The sequence below is a fragment of the Rattus norvegicus genome, chromosome 17, assembly GCF_021556685.1.
Source record: "Rattus norvegicus strain SHRSP/BbbUtx chromosome 17, alternate assembly SHRSP_T2T, whole genome shotgun sequence".
Classification (NCBI taxonomy): Eukaryota; Metazoa; Chordata; class Mammalia; order Rodentia; family Muridae; genus Rattus; species Rattus norvegicus.
In genome coordinates this window covers 6500935-6523611 of record NC_141550.1, presented here as the reverse complement: position 1 = coordinate 6523611, position 22677 = coordinate 6500935, and the positions used below count along the sequence as shown (strand labels likewise).

Sequence of the window (22677 nt, the reverse complement as noted above, 5' to 3'; positions counted from 1 at the left end):
ACACACATACCGTTTTTGTTTTTTTTTTTTTTTTGGTTCTTTTTTTCGGAGCTGGGGACCGAACCCAGGGCCTTGTGCTTCCTAGGCAAGCGCTCTACCACTGAGCTAAATCCCCAACCCACACACATACCGTACAAAACATACACACCACACAAACACACACCACGCACACATACACACCTCACACACACACACACACACACACATGCACACCGCCCACACTCTCTCACACACACATACACTCACACACACTCTCACACATACACCCATACCACACACACACACACACACACACACACACACACACGCCACACACACCTATGTACCAGAGATCCCCAAGTCCACTCCTCATGCCCCAGTGTTTACTAGAAGCCTCGCTGACCCCAGAGCCGAAGCTCACAGGAGTAACACTGTTAAGTATGTGCTCCCTCCCAGGAGAGCCGGGCTTAGCAATAATCACATTGCTACAGAGCCTGGGCACAGTAAGCACAGGAAAATGGTGGGGACACCCCATTAGTCCGAGTGCCTGGATAAAGGCCAAGCTCATAGATAGGCCGTCTAAAAGGACAGCGGCACCAAGCCAGATACTCTTAGCATTTTACCTACTGCAACCAAATGAAGGTTCTTTTTGGCCAAACCCATCCAGCTACAGAAGAGATGGTCTGTTCTAAACTTCACTCCAACTAGTTCCAAATGCTTTCCTCCTAAGCTATCATTAAAAGCAGTTACAACAAAAGGATAAAACCTTGACAAAGCCAAACAGTTGCTTTTAAAATTCAGATCATGCCATTCCTCTACTCAAAAGCCTCGAACTGCTAGGCAGCACCCTGTAATCTCAGCATTCAGGAGGCTGAGGAAGACCTGTCATGAGTTCAAAACCACCCAGGCTGCACGGACAGCACCCAACCAACCAGCCAGGCAAATTGAGACCTTGTCTCAAAAACTAAACCCAAGAACAAAAACAAGAAACCCTCAAACGGCTCTCTACTCATTTATTCAGAGGTGTTAAGAGTTTGCTTCTCTGTTGCTGTGATAATTACTGTGGCCCAAAAGCAACTAGGGGAAGAAAGGGCGTGTGTGGCCTACAGGTTAGTCAGTCATCAAAGGAAGCCACAGCAGGGGCTCCAGGCACACATTCAACTGCTCCCTGGCTTTCTGTTCAGGCTCACCTGTCCAGGGTACCACCGCGGGTCCCTGTCAACATCGACTAAGAGAGTCCCACCCAGGTTCGCACACAGGCTGATCTGACAGAGGCAATTCTCCCAGTACAAGGTCCTCTTCCCACGTGTGTCAGGTTGACAACCAAATCAGTCATCAGGGGCAAAATCTTTACAATGGACCTCCTTTCCAAACCATAATCCTGTGCTCCTCTTCCCTCAACTATAGCCTCCGTCGTAAACTTCCAAATTAGAATCTTCCCTATTCATTTAGTAAGGAGGTGAATCCGGGAGTTAAGAACAACCGTGGTGCACTGGGCTCCAACCTGAAGCTAGTAAGCCCAGGCTCGCTTACGACTTTCTGAACCATCTCCCTGCTCCAAAACCCACGTGACTGTTTTACAAAGGAAATTCCCAACATACAGGTTCTTTCAATCCCAGAAAACTGACCTGCATTTTCATCAGAAAACTGTTGAAGAGAGTCAAATGCGGAGAACCAGGAGAGCCTGTCAATGTTCCTGAGCAGGGCACCTCAAACTATCAGTTACTGTGGCATGGTCTCATCTGTGATGATTGTCATTTTTTTAGACCCATTGTGTGTGTGTGTGTGTGTGTGTGTGTGTGTGTGTGTGTGTGTGTGTGTGTGTGCGCGCGCGAGCGCGGGCCTGTATCCTTCAAAGGTCAGAAGAGGGCGCTGGATCTGCTAGGACGGGAATTATTGACAGCTGCTGGGCTGCCCTGTGAATGCTGGAAATCTCCATATTGGCATTCTCCGCTGCCAAATGGACTCCCCAGCCCCTGCTGCCATTGCTCACTCAAAGTCTCAGGTGACTGCTGTTTCCAAAACCAAGTAAATTAGTCTACATCCTACTGCTGCCTTGCCATTTAGTCTTGGCAAAAAACAATACAATTTAAATGGCTGGCTTTTTAAAGGTCTCTGTGGCCTCGTATTCAAAAGGGACGATGACATAAGGAACCCAATCTACCATGCTTTGCATTCAAGTAAGCAGTGGGGATGTCCTCTGTGGCTCTACCTAACCCAGATAGTAAAAGCAGTTCAAGCACCTGTCACATTTCCCTGGGACACAGTCACTGCTGTCTACAGGCCCAACACAAACGCCGGGACACTCATAATTGTTTAAATCCTCACCATCCAAACAAAACTATGGGTGTCTTAAGAGAAAAAGGCTGGCTTAGTAGTAACATTTGTTGAGTGTGTAGTAAGAGTGAATCTAAGGGTTTCCCTCAAAGACTTAGCAAATATTTACCGAGAGTGATTTGAAAATCCTATCAAGTCCTAAGAGATCTAAACAATTACAAAGTCCAGGAAGTAAGTTGACTTAACAGGTTAAACAGCAAACCAAAGTTCTCTCAATCTAGAAACCCACCCCTCTGACCCTGGGCGAACGTCAGCCAGCACGTCCCAATCTGTTCTCCATCCTCTCGACAAAGCTCCATAATATAAATATTTGGTAAATCATTTACAATCCGAGCAAAGGCGAATGCTAACATCTATTAACACACTGGAATAGTGTGCCCTTTTAAGTAGGACACAGCAGTGTTTACCACTATGACCTCAGAACTCACCGTGTAACACCGAAGAGCAGCTGAGCAGTCTAGCATCTGAAGGCAGACTGCTTACGTTAGGGATCTGCAGCCCGGTACAACAGAGGTAACAGGGCCTCTTCACGGGATGTCTGCGGACTGAAATCAGAAATAACACGCGAACTCCTAACTACTTCTTAGGCTTTCAAGGAACTTTTTATAGGGGGGAAAATGCCATCTTCCACTTTTAAGAGAGCAGGAAGAGAGGACATCAAGCCCATCTGCAATGGGACTGCAAGCAGAAAACAGCCCCACTTAGCCGGGCAGTGGCTGGTCCTTCCAAAGAACCCAAAGAGCAACTATCTGTAATCCTAGCACTAGGTATGCCAAAGAATTCAGGGCGGTGTGGTCTACATGGCAAGTTTCAAGCCAGCTAAGGATATACGACAAGAAATCAAAGTATCGGGATGGGGGACAAACCAGGCCAAAATAAGGCTGAGAGATTTTCCCTATCACACTGACGCTGGAATTGGAAGAAACTTTCAAGTGTGGATGTTACCCAGGTCACACCCACATACTAGCTACAGGCAGGCAGTGCTCGAACCCACCCACACTCCCAAGTACACTTCCAATTAGCAGACACGTAGACAGCAACCTGAAATACAAGTGATCCAAACCAAAACTGTAAGCAACAAGGTCTACAAATCCACAGACCTGTGGTCTTGAGGGAAGGAATCCTAAATTCCAAATTCTCAGCCAACCTCTGTCTCTTTCCTAAAAACGAGAATCCACATTAGGATTTAAGCATGTGCACATTCAAGTCATACTTGATAGCACTTTATGACCTAAATCACTTTTAAACTCTAAAGATTTGGAATTCTGGGGTCTGGAGATGGCTCAGCTTTTGAAGAGGACCCCCCCCCCACATCTGGCAACCTATAGTCCAGCTCCAGACTCTGAGCTCTGCAGGAACCTGCACTCGCACACACATTCCCCTTTTTTCAAAAGTACACTTAAAAAGATCCTATTACCATCTTTTTTTTGGCCACCTTTTTTTTTTTTTTTCTTCAGAGCTGGGGACCGAACCCAGGGCCTTGCGCTTGCTAGGCATCCTATTACCATCTTTAAAGATGTCCATCAAATATGGCTCAGCTGGTAAAGGAACTCAGATCCCCAGACCCAGCCAACAGGAGAGTGGACTCCAAAGCGTCCTCCTGCCTCCACAGGTGCTGGGTGAAAGGCACACGCTCACACACAAACCAATGTAAGGATCTTCCACACTATTAACTAATAATTACCTTACAACTTACACTCTGGAAAAATCAGCAAACATTCAGGCATGACAAACTATACTCAAAGGACTCTTATCACCACCTCCTGTCCTCCAAGTTCTCACCGGTGAAGCAAGACATCACAGTTGTCTACCCATTTAAAACACGCTACGTGCCAAAGGCTGGCTAGGGGAACACAGGAAGTGCCTACAAAAACATTACCATCTTCCTTTCACCGCCAACACTGATCTGTTAATAGACCTGGAACTGTGGGATCTTATGGAATTTTAAGTCATCCACTACCTTTTTACAAGTCACTTACTGAAAAACTGACCACCTCACATGTGACAATCTTCCACAATACCTAACAGCTCAGTTTTTTCATCAAATATAACCTTAAATCAGAGGTTAACGTGAGTTTTAGATCTTTTCCTGTACCCTAGAGGGATCCCAAAGAGCCTGCATTAGATCTTCAAGTGTAGTTTCAAGCAGGAATTTAAGGGAAGAATGGTGAAAAAGAAGTTCATGCAATTCTTACTTTCATGTGCAAACACACCCCTACACTGTCGACTGTTAAATTCTTGGACCGAGCATCAGCTATGGTTCACTGCACTGGGCAAACCAGCCTAACGTTGGCCCTCTCCTACCTTTGTAAGAGCCTTAGTAATTACAGTATTTTGGCTAGAGTCTGATCTTAGAAATTATAGAAAACTTAAAATGTGGAGGTTCCCACATAAAATATTTTAAAATGTGAAAAAAAAAATCTTCCCAAAAGCTTGCTACTATAAGGCTTTGGGCTTTCAAACTGAGCCGGATTCTTACCATACCATTAAACCCAGCAAGTTAACTGGTACTCTGAACCCACCCACCAGGTTATACATACTCTCACTCGATCATGTAAGAATTGAAGTCTTTATTTGTGATATCCATAAACGTTGCTATTCTATGTTTCTATTCAGGAAGGCAATTTTCTCCTATTATCAGTGTTTGTTTTTTTTTTATAAACAACAACTTGAATTCTATTGCATGAAGGGCTACAAATACACGTTAACCAAGCAGAATACAGATATTTTGTTTTACAACTTGCACCTAAAACCCCAGTACACACAGCTGCTTCAGTAGCTATCAGAGCAGTTTGGGGCTACTGCCCAAGCTATGCATAGCAGTTTACATATTCAAATCTCACGTAGAAAAGCGACTGATCACGGGCTGTTAACTACACTCCTGGGAAGCCCGTCTCAGCTACAAGTAAATGCGGACCTTTCAAGTCTGCAGACTTCTGGTGGCAAACTGCTAAATCTGATGAAATTGGTTTTTTTAAACCAACTTTCTTGCAGCTATACTGCCACTCTACCAGCAGATGGTGCTACATCGGTTGGACTTAAAAGGACAAAGTTCAGACTTAGGGAAGAAACGGTTTTTTTTAAACCTGCTCTGAAAATACATCTTAAAAAAACTCATTTAGTGTTAGGGTAAAATAGAACCCTTATTTGTAACCATTCATTACAGACAAACCAATAAGGGTGAAACTAGGTCATCTAAAAAAGTTTTAAACAGTTTATATGAATGAGAACACATGCTTTAAACACAAACTGTTTCTTTTAAAACTACACAGTACATATTTTGAGTAAATTCTCAGAGAAAGAAGAACCAACCATGTCAAGATGATAAGCAAACCGCTTATTACAGAGATGGATGCACAGAAACTGAACAGCCACATCCACCACTTCAAAACGTTTTGTCTGTAAAAGGTTAAATTCAACACATCACTAACTGGGCAAACAGGAAGGAGAAAAAAAAAAGAACCCACAAGACCTCCTTGAAGCTTCTCAAAGTACACATCAAAACCTAACAAAAATTTCCTTTAAAACGGTAAGGAGTGGATCCTAGAAAAAAAATGTTAGACATGTACGGTCAAACACAATGATTTATTAAAAATAAAACGTAAAAATGATTTTTGTACATATGCTTCCAAATTTCAGGCATGGGATCCAAGTAGGTTTCATAGAAAACGCTGTAGCCAGGTATCAAGTCCTTACAACAAAGTAAACTACCCTCCCACCCAACCCCCACCCCGGTTTTGCTACAGAATCAGCAAGTTCAGCCCCCCGCCCGCCGCCCCCCCAAAAAACACAAATTAAAACGAGACATCTTGCTAGTATAAAAACGACCAAGGTCCAAGTAATAATAAAAAAATAGAGTCCATCAATGACTGTAACACAAAAATGTGTGTGTGGGGCCGAGTCCACCTTCGGGGGGACGGGGACGGGCAGGCAAGCGGGGGTCGCGCCCCCCGGGGTGAGCGGCTCTCCCGGGGGCACCTGGGGTGGGCGCGGAGGGCGAGGGAGGCCGCGCCTGCCGCCGCCGCCGCTGGCATCCGGAACCCGGCTTCTAGAACGAGCCTCCGCCGTAGCCGCCGCCGCCGCCGCCGTAGCCGCCTCTGTACGGTCCACTGTTGCTGCGGCCGCCCCAGCTGCCGCCGCCTCCGCCTCCGCCTCCGCCGCTCTTCATCGGCCCGTACGAGGACTGGTGCTGGCTGTAGCTGCCGAAGCCGCCGAAGCCGTTGCCGTAGTCGCTGCCGCCGTACGAGCCGCCGCCGCCGCCGCCCCCGTAGGCGCCGTAGCCCCCGTAGCCGCCGTAGCTGTTGTAGCCGCCGCCGCCGCCGCCCTTGGCCAGCCCGTTCTGGTCTCGGCCGCCGCCGCCTCCCCCGCCGCCGCCGCGGCCCCGGCCGCCGCCGCGCCCGCCCCGGGCCGCCCGCGCGCCCCCGCCGCCCGCGTGGATATCCTCCTTGGGCACCGCCTTCTTCACCTCCACGCGGTGGCCCTGGATCGGGTGGAACTTGACCACCGCCGCCTTGTCGGCCGCGTCGTGGCTCTGGAAGTAGACGAAGCCGAAGCCGCGCTTCTTGCCGGACTGCTTGTCGGCGATGATCTCCGCCTTCTCCACGGCGCCGAACTGCGAGAAGTGCTCGATCAGGTCGCCCTCCGCCACGTCGCCCTTGAGGCCGCCCACGAACAGCTTCTTCACCTTGGCGTGGGCCCCGGGCCGCGCCGAATCCTCGCGCGACACGGCGCGCTTCAGCTCCACCGTGTTGCCGTCCACCGCGTGCGGCGACGCGGCCATGGCGGCGTCCGCCTCCTCCACGTTCGAGTAGGTCACGAAGCCGAAGCAGCGGGAGCGCTTCGTCTGGGGGTTCACCACCACCACGCAGTCCGTCAGCGTCCCGAAGGCCTCGAAGTGGCCGCGCAGCCCCGACTCACTCGTCTGCACGTTCAGGCCGCCGATGAACAGCTTGCACAGCTGCGAGTTCTCCATGTCGGACGCCCGGGCCCTTCCCCCGCCCTGCGCGCTCCGCGGCGTCGCCGTCGCCGTTAAGCGGTCGCCGAGGCCTCGTCAGAGCCCGGGCCCGGCCGCCGCCGCCGCCGGCGGGGAAGGGGCGGGAGGGGGAGGGAAGGGGCGCGCTGCCGGCCCGAGGGCGAGCCGAGGACGCTGGAACCCTACCAGGGCCGCCGCGGCCGCCACCTCCGCTCCCCTATCAGGACACCACACAAAGAGGCCGCTGAAGGCGCGCGCACCCTCCCCGCGCGGTGCGTCACCAGCGACGCCGGGCCGCCAGCCAATCGCCTCCGCGCTCGCCTTAGTCCCGCCTACCGCGCCGCAGCGCCGCTCTAGGCCGCGGCCTCCCCGCCCTCCGCGGTTTCCGTCCCGGCCTCGGGCTCCTTGGCGTCTGCCGCTTCTTCCGCCTCCACGCTCGCCCTCGACGCGGTGCTGCAGCACCCCGGAGACGGCCCGCCAAAGCCCTCCGCGCGCGTCCGCGGAGCGTTTCCTGTCAGCCGCGCGGCTGTTCCCGCAGCCTTCCCTCCCTCCCCTTGCCGGATCCCCAGGCCCAACTCCTCAGTGGCGTTCGCGCCAGCCCCTTGAGGGACGTGTCCGGATAGCCAATCAGCGACAGAACCTGGATCACACTTCCGTTTTCCGCCGCTGCGGGACGGGCGCGCACCTCTTGAGCGCTGGCCCGACGCCTCCTGTGCGGAGCTGGCTGTCGCCCGCACGCCTCGTCCTCGCGCGCCCTCGCGGGAATTCTGGCCGTTCCCAACGGATCTGCCCGGGGCCCCGCGCGGGCTTTTTGAAAACTTGACTGTTGGGGCCGGCCCGCACCTGGCGTCAGCTCCCCTCGGGCGGCACAAAGATGGTGGGCCGAGGCCTGACCCCCCAAAGCGGTTATTGGCCGTTTACGGTGGGCTGGTGGCCCGGTTAAGCTAATGTGACTCTTGCCCCGTGCCACTCTGCTCGCCCAAGCGAGTCCGTGAGAAATTAACAACTCCAAAGCCCTTCAGGCCGGGTGACCCAGACAAGGCCCGAGCCCGGCCCGTGGTAGCGGCTAGCGATGCTCCGCCCTGTTCCTCTGCAGCAAACTCCTGCAGACATGTTCCGTGCGAGCCAGCCAGTGTTTAATCTGCCCCTTCTGAACGCTGCTACCTTTGAGACGGGCTTTATTCAGCCCAGGCTGACCTCGAACTCATGGGATATTAGCCCCCCCAAGCATGTTCTATGAAGTTTTCACATTTTTATTACGTTCTCACCACCATCCCTCCTGTGGTTTGGGAATATAAAGTCAGGGCTTCACGAATCAGAGTTGTGTCCCCAGCAACCCCTTTCCCGTTACTTTCCATCTTCCTCATTCGGGTGCACCTCTGTGCCCTGCTGCCAGCTTCGTGAACACATACAGCCATTTTACCAACTTTATTCAATATAGCTAGATTAAAAACTGTCGGGTACAGTGCTTAGTGTTCACAGACAAGATCTCGATTTCTACAGTGTCTCAGGGTTTCTCTTGCTGCAACGAAAACACCATGACCAAAAAGCAAGCTGGGAAGGAAAGGGTTTATTTGGTTTCCATCTCCCCTTCATAGTCCATCATTGGAGGAAGTCAGGAACTCAAGCAAGACTAGAACCAGGAGGGGGGGGATGATGCTTACTGGCTCGATTCACATGGCTTGCTCGGCCTGCTTTCTTATAGAACACAGGACCACCAAGGATGGCACCCACCACCCAAAGTGAGCTAGGCCTTCCCCATTGATCAACTAGTTGAGAAAATGCCCTCTAGCCGAATTTCACGGCATTTCCTCAACTGAAGCTCCTTTCTCTCCGATGGCTCTTACCTTCTGTCAAGTTGACACACAAAATCAGCCAGTACATACAACAAGGAAAACGTGGGGCTCCCCCCCCGCCCCCATTTTAAAATAAACTTGAGGGCTGAAGAGATGGCTCACTGGTTAGCAGCACTTGCTGTTTCCAGAGGACCTGAGTTCTGGTCAGTTCCCAGCACCCTGGTGAGAGCTTCCGCCCTAATGGAAGCTCTGGCCTCTGCACACACCCCTGCACTCATGTGCATATGCAGACACCCGCACCTATACATGATGTTTAAAACATTTTAAGTAATGGTTTTTAAGACCGTAGCTTTATTGCCCCAAAATTGTACGCCAGGATTGGATTCAAGCGGCAGGTCGGGTGGGGTGTGCATCACGGTGTTTGAACACGGGAGGGCTAAAATAGCACAGCAAGCAGAAAGTTCAAGGCAAGGAGCTGTTTGGTGTTCGTCTGGAGTTACAGATGATTTAAAGCCACCATGTGGGCGCCGGGAATCCAACCCGAGCAGCCAGTGCTGTTAACTTCTGAGTCATTTCTCTGGCCTCAGGTCTTTTTTTTTTTTTTTTTTTAATCGATTTTGCCTTTTGACAGTTTATGATTATTCTCTCCCACCCGTGTCAACCCAGCTCTTCCTTATGGTCCCTTTCTCGGATTCATGCCGATTTTATTTTCCTGACCATTTAGTTTAACCAGGACTTTCTTTTGACTATTGAGTTGGACCTATGCACTGGAGCCTGGTGGGGCCACCTGTGAGTACACAAAGACAACAGCCCCCTCTTCTTGAATATGTCAGTGACAAATAGGTCCAAAGTGAGGGTAGGAACCCTCGAGTCCCTACGCCACCCCTGCCTCACTGCGTTTGAGCCAACTCTTGGGCAGACCTCAGGCGGGCATCCACAGCTGCTGTCAGTTGCGATTACAACAGCTGTGTGTGGACTAGAGGATGGTATTTTACAGTCCACACACCACACACACACACACACACACACACACACACACACACACACCCCTTAGAAGGCATTCTACCAGATTATTATGGTGCTTGAGTAAACTCTTATTTTCTCCTACCCCAGAAGGGCCTTCCTTCCCATTGTGGTCTAGAGAGGGTGATGTAAGGAAGATGGTCAGACCCACATGGTGTGTCAGCCGAAAAACACTCCCATGCCGCCTTCCCTGCTATGGCAACAGTTGACCCACTGAAGTTTCCTTCTAGTGATCGTTGCTTACCCAGGTCTAGTTGTACAGCCTGACAGGAGCTGTACAGGAGCTGGTGGACCTACCAGCCACTCGACAGCTGTAGTCACAGCACCTGCCAGTTAGGGGTGGCCAGCAGGGTGGGGGCAGCGGGAGGGAAGGCTGAGAATGAGGAAGAACAGGCTATCAGTAGCCACAGAGTAGGAAATACAGGCTCTGGTCACCAGAAGAGTCCCACAGCACTATCAAGTCTTCAAGGACACCCAGGCCCACAGCTGTAACACTGGGTGCTGTCACAGGCAGAGGGATCTCACGCCCTCAGCCCACATAGAGCTGTAGCACTTAAGTGACCTAAAGGGGTCCCCATATCTGAGGCCTTGGGAGGTGCCACCCACTGTGGCTCCCACCTCCTGCTGCCCAGGCTTCTTTCTCCTCCACCCCTTACAGTTCCTATACTGCTCAGTGCAGAAGGACCCTCCAGCCAGCTCGTCAACGGTGCTATAGCTGATCCTCCAGCGACAGTCGGAGCCGGGCTTCATACTCTAGTAATCAAAACTAGCGGTAAATGGCAAGGAGACAAGCCCAGAAGATCAAGGAGCTATCCTAATGGATACAAGATGATGCCCTGGTCTCCACTGTGTCTTGCAGATATCCACTGGAATCTTACCTTAGACCGGGGGTTCTCAACATGTAGGTCATGACCCACTTGGGGGTCATCCAAGACCATCGGGAAACATCACGATTCATAACAGTACCGAAAATACAGTTAAGAAGTAACAACAAAAATAATTTTGTGGGTTAGTGGGGTCACCACAACCTATGGAACTGCATTAAAGTGTCATGGCATTAGGAAGGTTGAGAACCATTGCCTTAGACTAAGTATAACACTTAACCTTGCTGAATCTTTACAAGGATCGAAAAGGTTTTGTTGGGCAGCAATTTCCTCTGAGATAAAACCTTCCAACTTTGAGGGAAACTCCTTAAGACATCAGTAAAGGGCTGGAGAGATGGCTCAGCGGTTAAGAGCACTGGCTGCTCTTCCAGAGGTCCTGAGTTCAATTCCCAGCAACCACATGGTGGCTCACAACCATCTGTAATGGGATCTGATGCCCTCTTCTGGTGTGTCTGAAGACAGCTACAGTGTACACGTATAAATAAAATAAATAAATCTTTAAAAAAAAAAAAAAAGACATCAGTGAAGCATTCAGTCCTGCAGGGAAGCCCCTTAAACTTGGAAGACAATAACTTCAGGAAGTCCCTGAAATTCACCAGATTCACCAGGCTCCGCCCTCCCCTGAGGACCTCAGAGGAAAAAGTGCTGCTGAGAAAGAGACTCAGGCTAGTGGAACTGCCTGGAAGACATGGTTTCCACAACTGCCTGCAAGTTGTGTGGTGAGGTCCAAGTTCCCAGTTTCCCTGAGCCGTCACCCACTCTGGGGTGGTCATTTGGGTGATGCAGCTGTCTTTGGGACAACTCCGCTTTGATAAGTAACCCCAATAAAATCCGCTGGTTCCCCAAATTGGTTGGACCTTGGTAGTATTCTTACCATGGTCTGTTGTTGGTTCCTTGTGCAGACTGAGTAGACATTTTCTCAGGGACGGCACCACACAACAGGTAAGTCCTATGCCAGCCTTTCACTGAAGAAACCAAGGCCATGACCACAGTCAGCTGCCCAAGCTTTGTACAGAAGAGTCAAGTCAAAGAAATACAGTAGACTGGAAGCAGAACGGATCGTGGTCCCATCTTTCTGAATCCCTTTGCTTCTTAACTCAAGACTTTAAAATAGTTAAGGACCCAAGGGAGATACTGTCACTTTGATATCATTAATGTGCCTATCCAACTGCACCTGAGGGTAATTGTAGTGTTTCTGCCACTAATTAGCATAAACAACAGCAGTCCCTTAAGATCTTACACTCTGGTGACAGCAGAGCTGCTGAGCATTAATTAGTATAGGTAATTCTGTCTGTCATGTTTGCACACTGAAGTCACCTAATAGAGCACTTCTCAGGAAGTCACATATCCCTGTGGCTTAGCAATGCATGACTGCAGTTCCAAAAATGTCACCCGAACAGAGGAAACACTGACCCCAGATTGAATCTGCATATTCTATAAGGGAAAAAAAAATCAAAACACGGATTAGCAGCCTCAGTGCCTTGTTTGTGAGTGGCAGAAGGCAAAGTGTCCACCCAGCTGTGTCCTTCTGTTGTAAAAATATAAAAAATAAAATGCTGTCTTTTATCCCCCAAGTAGGTCTGGCACCGTAGTGCCCCCCAAGATATCTGATATCTTAATCTCAGTCAGCAAAGCATCTGCTCTGCTCCATCCCATATCACATGGCCGAAGGCCTCTGAGCCCAGCAGCAATCTCGCTACCCATCCAGTTCCCAAGGCAGGCTGCCACCATGGCAGAAATATATATCCTAATTCCATGGCGGCCCAGTGTCCCAGCCACCACATACTTTCTTTTTTTTTTTTTTAAGATTTATTTATTCATTTATTATAAGTACACTGTAGCTGTCTACAGACACACCAGAAGAGGGCATCAGATCCCATTACAGATGGTTGTGAGCCACCATGTGGTTGCTGGGATTTGAACTCAGGACTTCTGGAAGAGCAGTCAGTGCTCTTAACCGCTGAGCCGCCTCTCCAGCCCTGCCACATACTTTCTTAAATTTAAATCGCCACAGAAAAGAACACACAACACAATAACCTCTGATCAATTGATAAGATATGATTGCCCATCTAAATACACAAAGCCCTGTACACACCCACCCCTTAAGAACATTCATAAGGGCCTGTAAAGGCACAGCGTGGGATCTTTTTTTTTTTTTTTTTTTTTTTTTGGTTCTTTTTTTCGGAGCTGGGGACCGAACCCAGGGCCTTGCGCTTCCTAGGCAAGCGCTCTACCACTGAGCTAAATCCCCAGCCCCCACAGCGTGGAATCTTAACGTCAGCCTCCATGTTGTCTCCCGGCGGCTTCTTTGCAGTTTTCCCTTTCTGGTCCTTTCTGTCCCAGCCTCCTGCCCATCCTTCCTTCTCCTCCAATGACAGGCCTTGTTCTATCCTGTAACTGCCTCACCCGTATGATCATCCCACATTTATCCCTACCTTTCCAGAGAGTCAAAGCCAGTCCCCAAGCTCATGTCACACACCTCAGAGTCTGCCTCTCCGATCTCTGCTGCTGCATGGTGTCCCCGGAATCAGATGATGCCCCCAAAATATTCAACTTTGCCCAAGGATGTCATGAGGTCACTTGCTGTGATGGTCAATCTTATTCATTTTTATATAATCTTATTTTAATCCCCAGCTCCGAAAAAAAGAACCAAAAAAAAAATCTTATTTTATTTTTATATAATCTTATTTATCTCTCAGCCTGGGTCTCTCGACCCCGCCCTACCTATCCTAGAATTCTCGACATAGGCCAGGCTGGTCTTGAACTCACAGAGACCTTTGTCCTCTGCCTCCCCAGTGGTAGGAGGTAAGGTGTGTGCCTCCACGACCGGCTATCATGGCTAATTTATTGTGCACTTGGCTGGAATTAGAATCACCTAAGTAAGACTATCTGGGCATGTCTGTGAGGATGTTTCTAGAAAAAAAAAGTTGACTGAGGTGTGAAGGGGGAATGTTTGGGTGTTTTGGAGACTCAGTTGTGTCGCGCGATGTTTTTGGAAAACTGTCTTATGTCAGGATGTTTCTTCCTGAAGCAGACCTGTGGGACAGACACATGGGAGGATGTTTTGCTGAAAACAGACAGGTGGTGTTCTTCTGGAAGTTTCCTGGAAACACATGAGATGTTCCGCTAGAGCAGGTGCTCGAAAGAACTCACGACGTTTGAAAGGGGTCTACCTACCACCCGACAGACAGTGGGCGATGCTGGGTAGCACTGGGTCACCTCACCTCCTCCGCTGATCACTGTCGGTCATGACGTCATAGAGAGAGACGCACCAAAGAACTTCCGGTGGTGCTCTAGCAACTTCCCTGGGCTCGGGCCAATTGACAGAGCCTCACGGATTCTTCTAGATCGAGCTGCCGTTGCTGATTCGAGACTGGTGTCTGTGAGGGGATGGAGTTACCACTGCTGATCTGTGTGAACTGAACTGCTTATGTTCTCCGGACGACACAGATCGGATTCACCCCAAAGAACTGCTTCTAAACAGGTGCACATCCCGTAGTCCTATTTACCATCTCTTCTCCCCTACTTTTGGATGGTAGGTTCAAAGGGGGGGAAGGGGTGGAAGCACTTGAGAATCCTTATTAAATTTTTTCAAAATTGTTTTCAAAATTGTTTCAAAATCTAAGCCTACAGAGGTGTGAACAAACTCCGCGTTTGAGGGCAGCACCCACCCAGCGGCTGGGATCTTGGATTGAATGAAAACAGCAGTTCTCTCACCTCACTCCTTCCTGACAGCAGATGGACTGTGGCCAGCTGCCTCTCTCTCCTCCCACCGTGATGGACTACATCCCCTCGGAGCACAGGCTAAAATCACATGGCTTCTGTATCCCATCACAGCAACAAGTAAGGAGCATGCCCACTGCAGGAGATCTTCCGGTCTCAGAAGCTCTTTACAACAAGCACCACGGTCATGAAAACCGAACTATCGCTTTTGTTCTGGTGCCCCCAACCCGGCTCACTCACAAGGATACCGTTCCCTGTTGCTCTCTGTGAAAAACACCGTGACCAAAAGCGGCTTGGTGGTGGTTTTGAATGGTAATGACCCCCAAAAGCTCATATATTTCAACACTTGGTCCCTACTGGATGGAACTGTTTGGGAAGGATTAGGAGGTGTAGCCTTGTTGGAGGAGGAGTGTCACCAGGGTCTGGCTGTGAGGCTTCAAGAGCCCATACCACCTCCAGTTCTCCCTCCTCTCCCCTCTCCCCTCTCCCCTCTCCCCTCTCCCCTCTCCCCTCTCCCCTCTCCCCTCTCCCCTCTCCCCTCTCCCCTCTCCCCTCTCCCCTCTCCCCTCTCCCTCTCTCGACTTTGGATCAAGTTGTAAGCTTTGCATCTCTGCTCCAGCACCATGCCAGCCCGCTGCATGATGGTTCTGAACTCCGACCATCTAGTACCATATGTCCCAATAGACATTTTCTTTTTGTGTAAGTTACCTTAGCCACGGTGTACCCTCAATGCAATAAAAAAATAATGAAAGTAACTAAGGTATGTTGCAGTACAAATAAAAAATGGCCGCAACCAGTGGTTCCCATGTGTCACCCTTCCACACTGTCTTCTCCACCCCCAATCTTCCACGCTTTCTTGGACCCGGGACATCACTCCCTGGCGTTAGTTCTGGCACCATAGGGCCCTCTAGAACTAACATTAGTCTGTCTCAGCAGCGGCTGGTCCCAGTGTGGCACCACACCATGTAAGCCCAGCTATCTTCTAGCCCCAGCGGTCTCTCCATTCCCATTGCTAGTCGCCCTGGCCAGCCCTGGCCAGCCAGGAACTCTGGTCCCAGCTACCCGGTAACATCAAGACTCAACAAACTGCAACCCAACAACGGGATTTATATGTTAAATACTCAATCCACAATACATCCACAGAATAAATTCACTGCCAATTAATATAGATAGAAACCGCCCATCCAGACAAGATGAAACTGACCTAGACCACCTGGATCGGAATCCGCCTCCTCCTGTCTCCATCTTTGTCTCTTGGCTCCTCCTCCTTTTTCCTAGACTTTCTCCGCCTACCCTTCCTTCTCATCCAATGATAGGCTTCGCTTTATCCTGGCCCCGCCTTGCTGCCTGATGACATCATCCTACACAGGTAAGAAAGGGTTCATTTCATCACACAGCTTATACAGTTCGTCATGAAGGGAAGTCAGGGCAGCCACTCAGGTTAGAACCCGGAAACAGGAACTGAGGTAGAGGCCATGGAGGACTGCTGCTTACTGGCTTGCTCCCAGCGGGTTGCCCAGTTGCTTTTGTATACCACCCAGGACCACGTGCTCCAGGAAAGCACTACAGACAGTGGCCCTCCTATATCAATCATTCATCAAGAAAACGCCCCACAGACATACATGCCCACAGGCCAATCCGAGGAGATGCTTCTCCACCGAGCTTCCCTCATCCCACTGTGTCAAGCTGACAAAAACCCAACCATCACAGGCATTGGGCAGTAAAGCTTGGTGAGTGGCCCGATTGTCAAGACAGAACAGTAATAGCAGAAGAGAGAGACCCACAGACATACCCCTGAGATACATTATAAAGTCATACACACACACACACACACACACACACACACACACACACGGAGAATGTCTTAATTTGGTGGACCGCACTGATGTGGCTGGGGATTTAACTTTTGCTCTTCATTCTCATGTCTGCTTCAAGAGGCAAAACTCTAAGCACGGTGCCTGAAAATGTAGGAAATGTTTTAAAAGTGCCAAAGGGTAGCTGAGCCCAGTCGTATTTAGGGTTTCACTGCTGGGAAAAGACACCATGACCAAGGCTACTTTTTATAAAGGACAACATTTAGTTGGGGCTGGTTTACAGTTTCAGAGGTTCAGTCCATCATCATCAAGGCGGGAATATGGCAGCACCCAGGCAGGCATGGGGCAGGAGGAGCTGGGAGTTTTACATTTTAATCTGAAGGTGGCCCGGATGAAACTCACTTTTCCACCCTGGGAGGATCTTAAGCATAGAACCTCAAAGCCCAACCCCCACAGTACTGCACTTTCTCCAACAAGGACACACCCACTCCAACAAGGACACACCCACTCCAACAAGGACACACCCACTCCAACAAGGACACACCCACTCCAACAAGGACACACCTCCTAACAGTGCCACTAACATTGGGTCAAGCATATTCAAACCACCCCATATATAAAGGGGATTTATTAGAATGGCTTACAGGCTGCGGTCCAGCTAGGCCAACAGTGGCTGAGTCCCAATAAAAGGTCCAAGAAACCAGTTGTAAGTAAGTCACTTTCCTAGAATTTAAAATATATTTAGGACTGGAAAGATGGCTCGCGGTTAAGAGCACTGACTGCTCTTCCAGAGGTCCTGAGTTCAATTCCCAGCAGCCACATGGTGGCTCACGACCATCTGTAATGGGATCTGGCGCCCTCTTCTGGTGTGTCTGAAGACAGCTACAGTGTATGCATATAAATAAAATACATAAATCTAAAAAAAAAAGGGGGGGGTTGGGGACTTAGCTCAGCGGTAGAGCGCTTGCCTAGCGAGTGCAAGGCCCTGGGTTCGGTCCCCAGCTCTGGAAAAAAAAGAAAAAAAAAAACAAAAAAAAAAACCCTCTCTCTTGGGTTTTAGTTCATTGCAGATGTCGTCAAGTTGACAACCAAGAGCAGCCGTCACAGCAGCTTGAGCAGAGGACAGGACAATAAAATGGGAACACACGCTTTTAGAACGTGATAAACAGGCAGTAGCTGAAAACAAACCAGAGAAGCCAGGTTTTGCTCTGCAAAACTTCAGGCAACTTTAGAAACCAGTGGGCATCAAACAGCTCTGAAGGCAGGGGTGCAGATGACATTCAAAGCAGGAAAGGCTACGAAAAACTTAAGAGTTTCAGCACATAGAGTTTCCAAATCCCCCCCCCCCACAAACACCCAGCAGACAGATTAAAATCTTATCTTCGGGTCCTTGGGTGTGGTGGCTCAGGCCTGCAGTTCCAACACTCACAAGGGAGAAGCAGGGAGACAGCTGTAAATTGAAGGCCAGCCTAGTCGGCATAGCAAGTTCTAGGTCAGCCGTGGCTATACAGGGAAACCCTGTCCCCAATAAATAAATAAATAAATGACAAATAAATAAATAAATAATAAGGTGTGGGGCATCAGGCCTTTAACTCACTTAAGCAGAGGCGCTGAGAATTTCTGAGTTCTACAAAGTTAGGGCAGCCAGGTCTCCTCATCCCTGCGCCACTGTGAAAAGCTTCCTTTGAATTGCTGACACTCACTGGGGCATACAAGAGAAGGTTCTCTTTGTTTTTCAAGACAGGGTTTCTTTGTGAGCTCACTCTGTAGAACTGGCTGGCCTTGAACTCAGAGATCCTCCCACCTCGGCCTCCCGAGAGCTGTGATTAAAGGCGGGCACCACTGTGTCTGGCTCCGGTCTCTGTTACTTTTCGATTGCTGTGAAAAGACTTCACGACCAAGGGCAACTTACACAAAGAAAACATGTATTGCGGTTTACAGCTCCAAAGGCTGGGCATCTCAGACAGGGACAGCAGCAGACAGAGCAGTATGAGAATTCGTATCCTGACCCAGAGGTTCGGCCGATTACGTGTTGTTAAAACTCCCATGCTCTAGACATATGGGTTGTCATAGCGGTAAACGGGGGTTGGGGAGAGGGTCATGGGAGGGGGAAGCAGAATTTTCGAGTATTAGCTACTGAACTCACTAGAACACCCGACCTGTCTGGGTACCAGATTACTGACACCAGGATGGATTTCAGACCTCCCAGGACTTGGAAGATCTTCTGAAGAAAACCACCAGGGCCAAGAGAAAAGAGAGCTAATGCTCACAGCCGGAAGCCGAGATGGGGAGACCTTAGGAGGTCGATGTGGGGTGGAGTGAGGCAGTCCCCTTTCTCCTGCAGAGCTGCTGGTTGTCTGTCTGTGTCTTCGTGTGCCGCTCTAAGGTGAACACACGGCGGGGAATTACCAGACATTGGAAGAAATCGCCAAGCATGAGACTGAAGTGCAGGGTGACATGGGAAATAAAGGCAGCCGCAGGGAAACCTTTCGATTATTTTCTTTTATTTTCTTTCTCCTTCAAATTCAAAGTCATGATCTCTTTTCTCACTGATTGCCATTGCATGGATATATGCATATTATATAAATATATACATATGTATATATGTACATACACACATACACATACATGCACACATACATACACATACATACACATACATACACACATACATACATACACACATGCAAATATACATACACACATACGTACGTACATATACACACACATACATATATAAAAACACACACATGGGGTTGGGGATTTAGTTCAGTGGTAGAGCGCTTGCCTAGCAAGCATCAAGGCCCTGGGTTCAGTCCCCAGCTCCGAAAAAAAGAAAACCACACACATACATACACACATACACACATACACACACATACATACATACACACACATACACACATGCATACACACATACATACATACACACACGCATACATACATACACACATGCATATATACATACACACATACATATACACACATACATATATATAAACAGACACACACACATACATAATACACACATACATGCATACACACATATGTACATACATACATACATGCATACATACATACATATTCAGACTGCATGTCACCTGTGAGTATGCTTTCAGGGCCAACACTTGATAATGGCTAACAGTTGGTACGCTCTTCCCTGCGAAGACTATTTCTCCCGCTCTCAGCATTCTTCGGTTGCCTATGGTTCTTTGTGCACTGTTGAGGTCTCAAGAACCTAGGGAAATGCTACCTGAAAACTGAAAACAGAGGCCAGCAAGATGGACCAGCAGTTAAAGGTCCTGTGACCTGACTTTTGGTTCTTTATCAGGTTCCCTTTCCAAGCACCCTTCTCCACCGAAACCCCTTCAAAGCCCCCACACTAGGTGGAAGGAAAGACGGTAGGGGGAAGGGGGGTGCTGATCTCATCTGACTACTTCCTGCTGATTAGGGGTATGAGTTCCTTGGGAGGAGTCCAATCTCCAACCAGCAATCCAGCGTAGCAGGGAGAGCAGCAGCTCCCATCTCTAGGGGCTCTGGCATATCCACACCCTCTCGAGAGTCCTCCGATTCCAAGTGTAAACTGTTTGCAGCTGGCACCATCCCACCCGGACAGAGCACGAGACAAGGCCCAGTCGGCTGCTGTGGACCATCAGAAGCAGCCTCATAGCCCACACCTGGGATTAAAACAAGAACATATTCATACAGCAGCCATACTTATATTTTTAAAGACACCAGCATTCTCACTACAGGGCCTTGCCTCCAAACCTTACAACCGTAGTTCAATTCTTGAACTCACAAGATGGAAGGAGGCCATTGGCCTCCACAAACTGTCCCCAAATCGTGACTTGTGCAAACTCCCATAACTCTCATCCCCCAATAAATGTTAAAAAAAAAAAAAAAAAAAAAAACCTGAAAACAAAACAGAAAGAAATAGAGGGGGAGGGGAGGAAAAGAGGAAGAAAAGACAAAAATTTTAAAAAAGACAAACGAAAGAAAGTCGGGGGAGGGGGAGGGAGCAGTGGCAGGAGAGATGGCTCAGTGGTTAAGAGCACTGACTGCTCTTCCAGAGGTCCTGAGTTCAAATCCCAGCACCCACATGGTGGCCCACAACCATCTGTAATGGGATCCCATGCCCTCTACTGGTGTGTCTGAAGTCAGCTACAGTGTACTTGATACATAATAAATAAATCTTTAAAAAAAACAAAAAGTCAGAGGAGGGCATAGATAGGAGATTTAAAAGGAGGAGGAGGAGATAATAAAAGAAGAACTGTTTGAAACCAAACAGAGATAAAACACCAGCAAAGAGAAGCCCCTGGGATGGAGCGGAGGGGAGGAAAACACAGCCGAGCCCACACCGGAGAGATAGAGGGCCTTGTTAGGGTCCAGCGACGGGGCTCTTCACAACCCAGCCCCACAATGCTCTGGTTACTATGACCCAGCATTTGATACAGCAGTTTCTGGGGACACACACAGAATGTGATTTTACAGAGTCCCCCAAATGCCTCTGCAAGCAGGTGTTGTCCAGCTCAGAATCAAGAAGGAACCTGAGGTACGGAGATGACAATGCCCCATTGCTTCGGGGCTGTGGTCAACACGATCCAGAGCAGAGCCGGTCTCCAGGCTCTGGCACCTCCCGCTGCCTCCTGGCGCGAGTGGGAAGTGGGCCGGGGATAGCGAGGCCGGTCGCTGCTGCCAGCTTCACTGGGGAATGGAGAAGCTGACAGAATCCGGTGGGTTACAGAACAGACGGAGATGATTCTGGGACTCGGACTGACAGGAAAGTCAAGGGGACAAGTGTAATTCAACCAAGGTACTCGAAAGTTCAAGCCATGGGGTGAAAGGGCATTTGATTCCCTGAAATAAAACCTGGTGCTGAGTTTTGACTCTGATTTGCTTACTTTCCCCTCCTCGCTCTTCTTTCGCGTTTCATTACTTATTTTAAAATGTATTTATGCATCTTGTTCAATTATGTTAACGGGAGTGCTCTGTCTGCATGTACACATGCATGCCAGAAGAGGGCATCAGATCCCTTTAGAGGGTCTGGGAATTAAACTCAGAACTTCTGGAAGACCAGTGTTCTCACACAGTGCATTTGCATGAGGAGCCCTGAGGGTTGTCAGGGTCTCTCTCTTCTCTCTTCTCTCTTCTCTCTCTTCTCTCTTCTCTCTTCTCTCTTCTCTCTTCTCTCTTCTCTCTTCTCTCTTCTCTCTCTCTCTCTCTCTCTCTCTCTCTCTCTCTCTCTCTCTCTCTCTCTCTCTCTCTTTCTCTCTCTCTGCCTCTCCTCACTGCCTGGCTAATTCTGCTGGCCATCAGTCTGGACTCTTCAAGATACCTTAGGCTACTCTCTTTCTCTCATCTCCCAGACCACACAGACACAGGGGCATCACGTCCTCATTTTCATCAACCACAACGTTCGGATTTTCTATGAACAATAGCCCCGCATCTAGTTATTCTCTGTGACAAAGGCTACATGTCACCTTATTCTCAGTAGCAGGAATAGAGTAGAGCGTGAGGAGTCTGATCCTACTGTCCTCCAAGTTCAAATCAGAACGGAAATGCTGCGCTGGAAACCTCGGCTGAGCAGGGCACATGAAGCAATCCAGTCGGCCGGCTTCTCACACGTGGGCAAACCCATTGGACTGTTGCTCTGTGTTTCCTGCATTTCCTCTTTCTTTCTTTCTTTCTTTTTTTTTTTTTTTTTTCTTTTTTTTTCGGAGCTGGGGACCGAACCCAGGGCCTTGCGATTGCTAGGCAAGCGCTCTACCACTGAGCTAAATCCCAAACCCCGCATTTCCTCTTTCAGTGACTAAAGTTATGTCAAATTCATTGTCATGCCCAATAGTTTGCTAATTTCCATCATTTGTTGTTTATTCAATGACTGCTTGCCTTTGGTACTTGATCAAAGATTTTTTCTAATTTAAAAAGACCAGTGAGATGATGGCTCAGTGGTTAAGAGCACTGACTGCTCTTCCAGAGGTCCTGAGTTCAGTTCCCAGAAACCACATGGTGGCTCACAACCATCTGTAATGGGATCTGATGCCCTCTTCTGGTGTGTCTGAGGACAGCTGCAGTGTGCTTATATATAATAAATAAATACGTTTTTAAGGTATAAATCTATTTTCTCTCAATACTGTATTTTTTATAAA

The 22677-nt window shown here is 49.1% G+C and overlaps 1 protein-coding gene and 1 long non-coding RNA gene across 2 annotated transcripts; both read right to left on the bottom strand.

The window, feature by feature from the left end:
- Positions 1–4871: 4871 nt before the first annotated feature.
- Hnrnpa0 (heterogeneous nuclear ribonucleoprotein A0) lies at positions 4872–7528 on the bottom strand. Its single transcript, NM_001400783.1, is given in 1 exon segment — positions 4872–7528. A coding segment is annotated over 1 exon segment (924 nt). The 5' UTR covers positions 7289–7528; the 3' UTR covers positions 4872–6364.
- A 5266-nt stretch (positions 7529–12794) lies between these two features.
- On the bottom strand, positions 12795–18227 carry LOC147999963 (uncharacterized). The gene is made up of 4 exons (XR_015641429.1): positions 18126–18227; positions 15919–16075; positions 14216–14371; positions 12795–14094 (listed from the first exon to the last, which is right to left on the bottom strand). It is a non-coding gene; the product is annotated as an uncharacterized LOC147999963 (long non-coding RNA).
- Positions 18228–22677: the final 4450 nt, after the last annotated feature.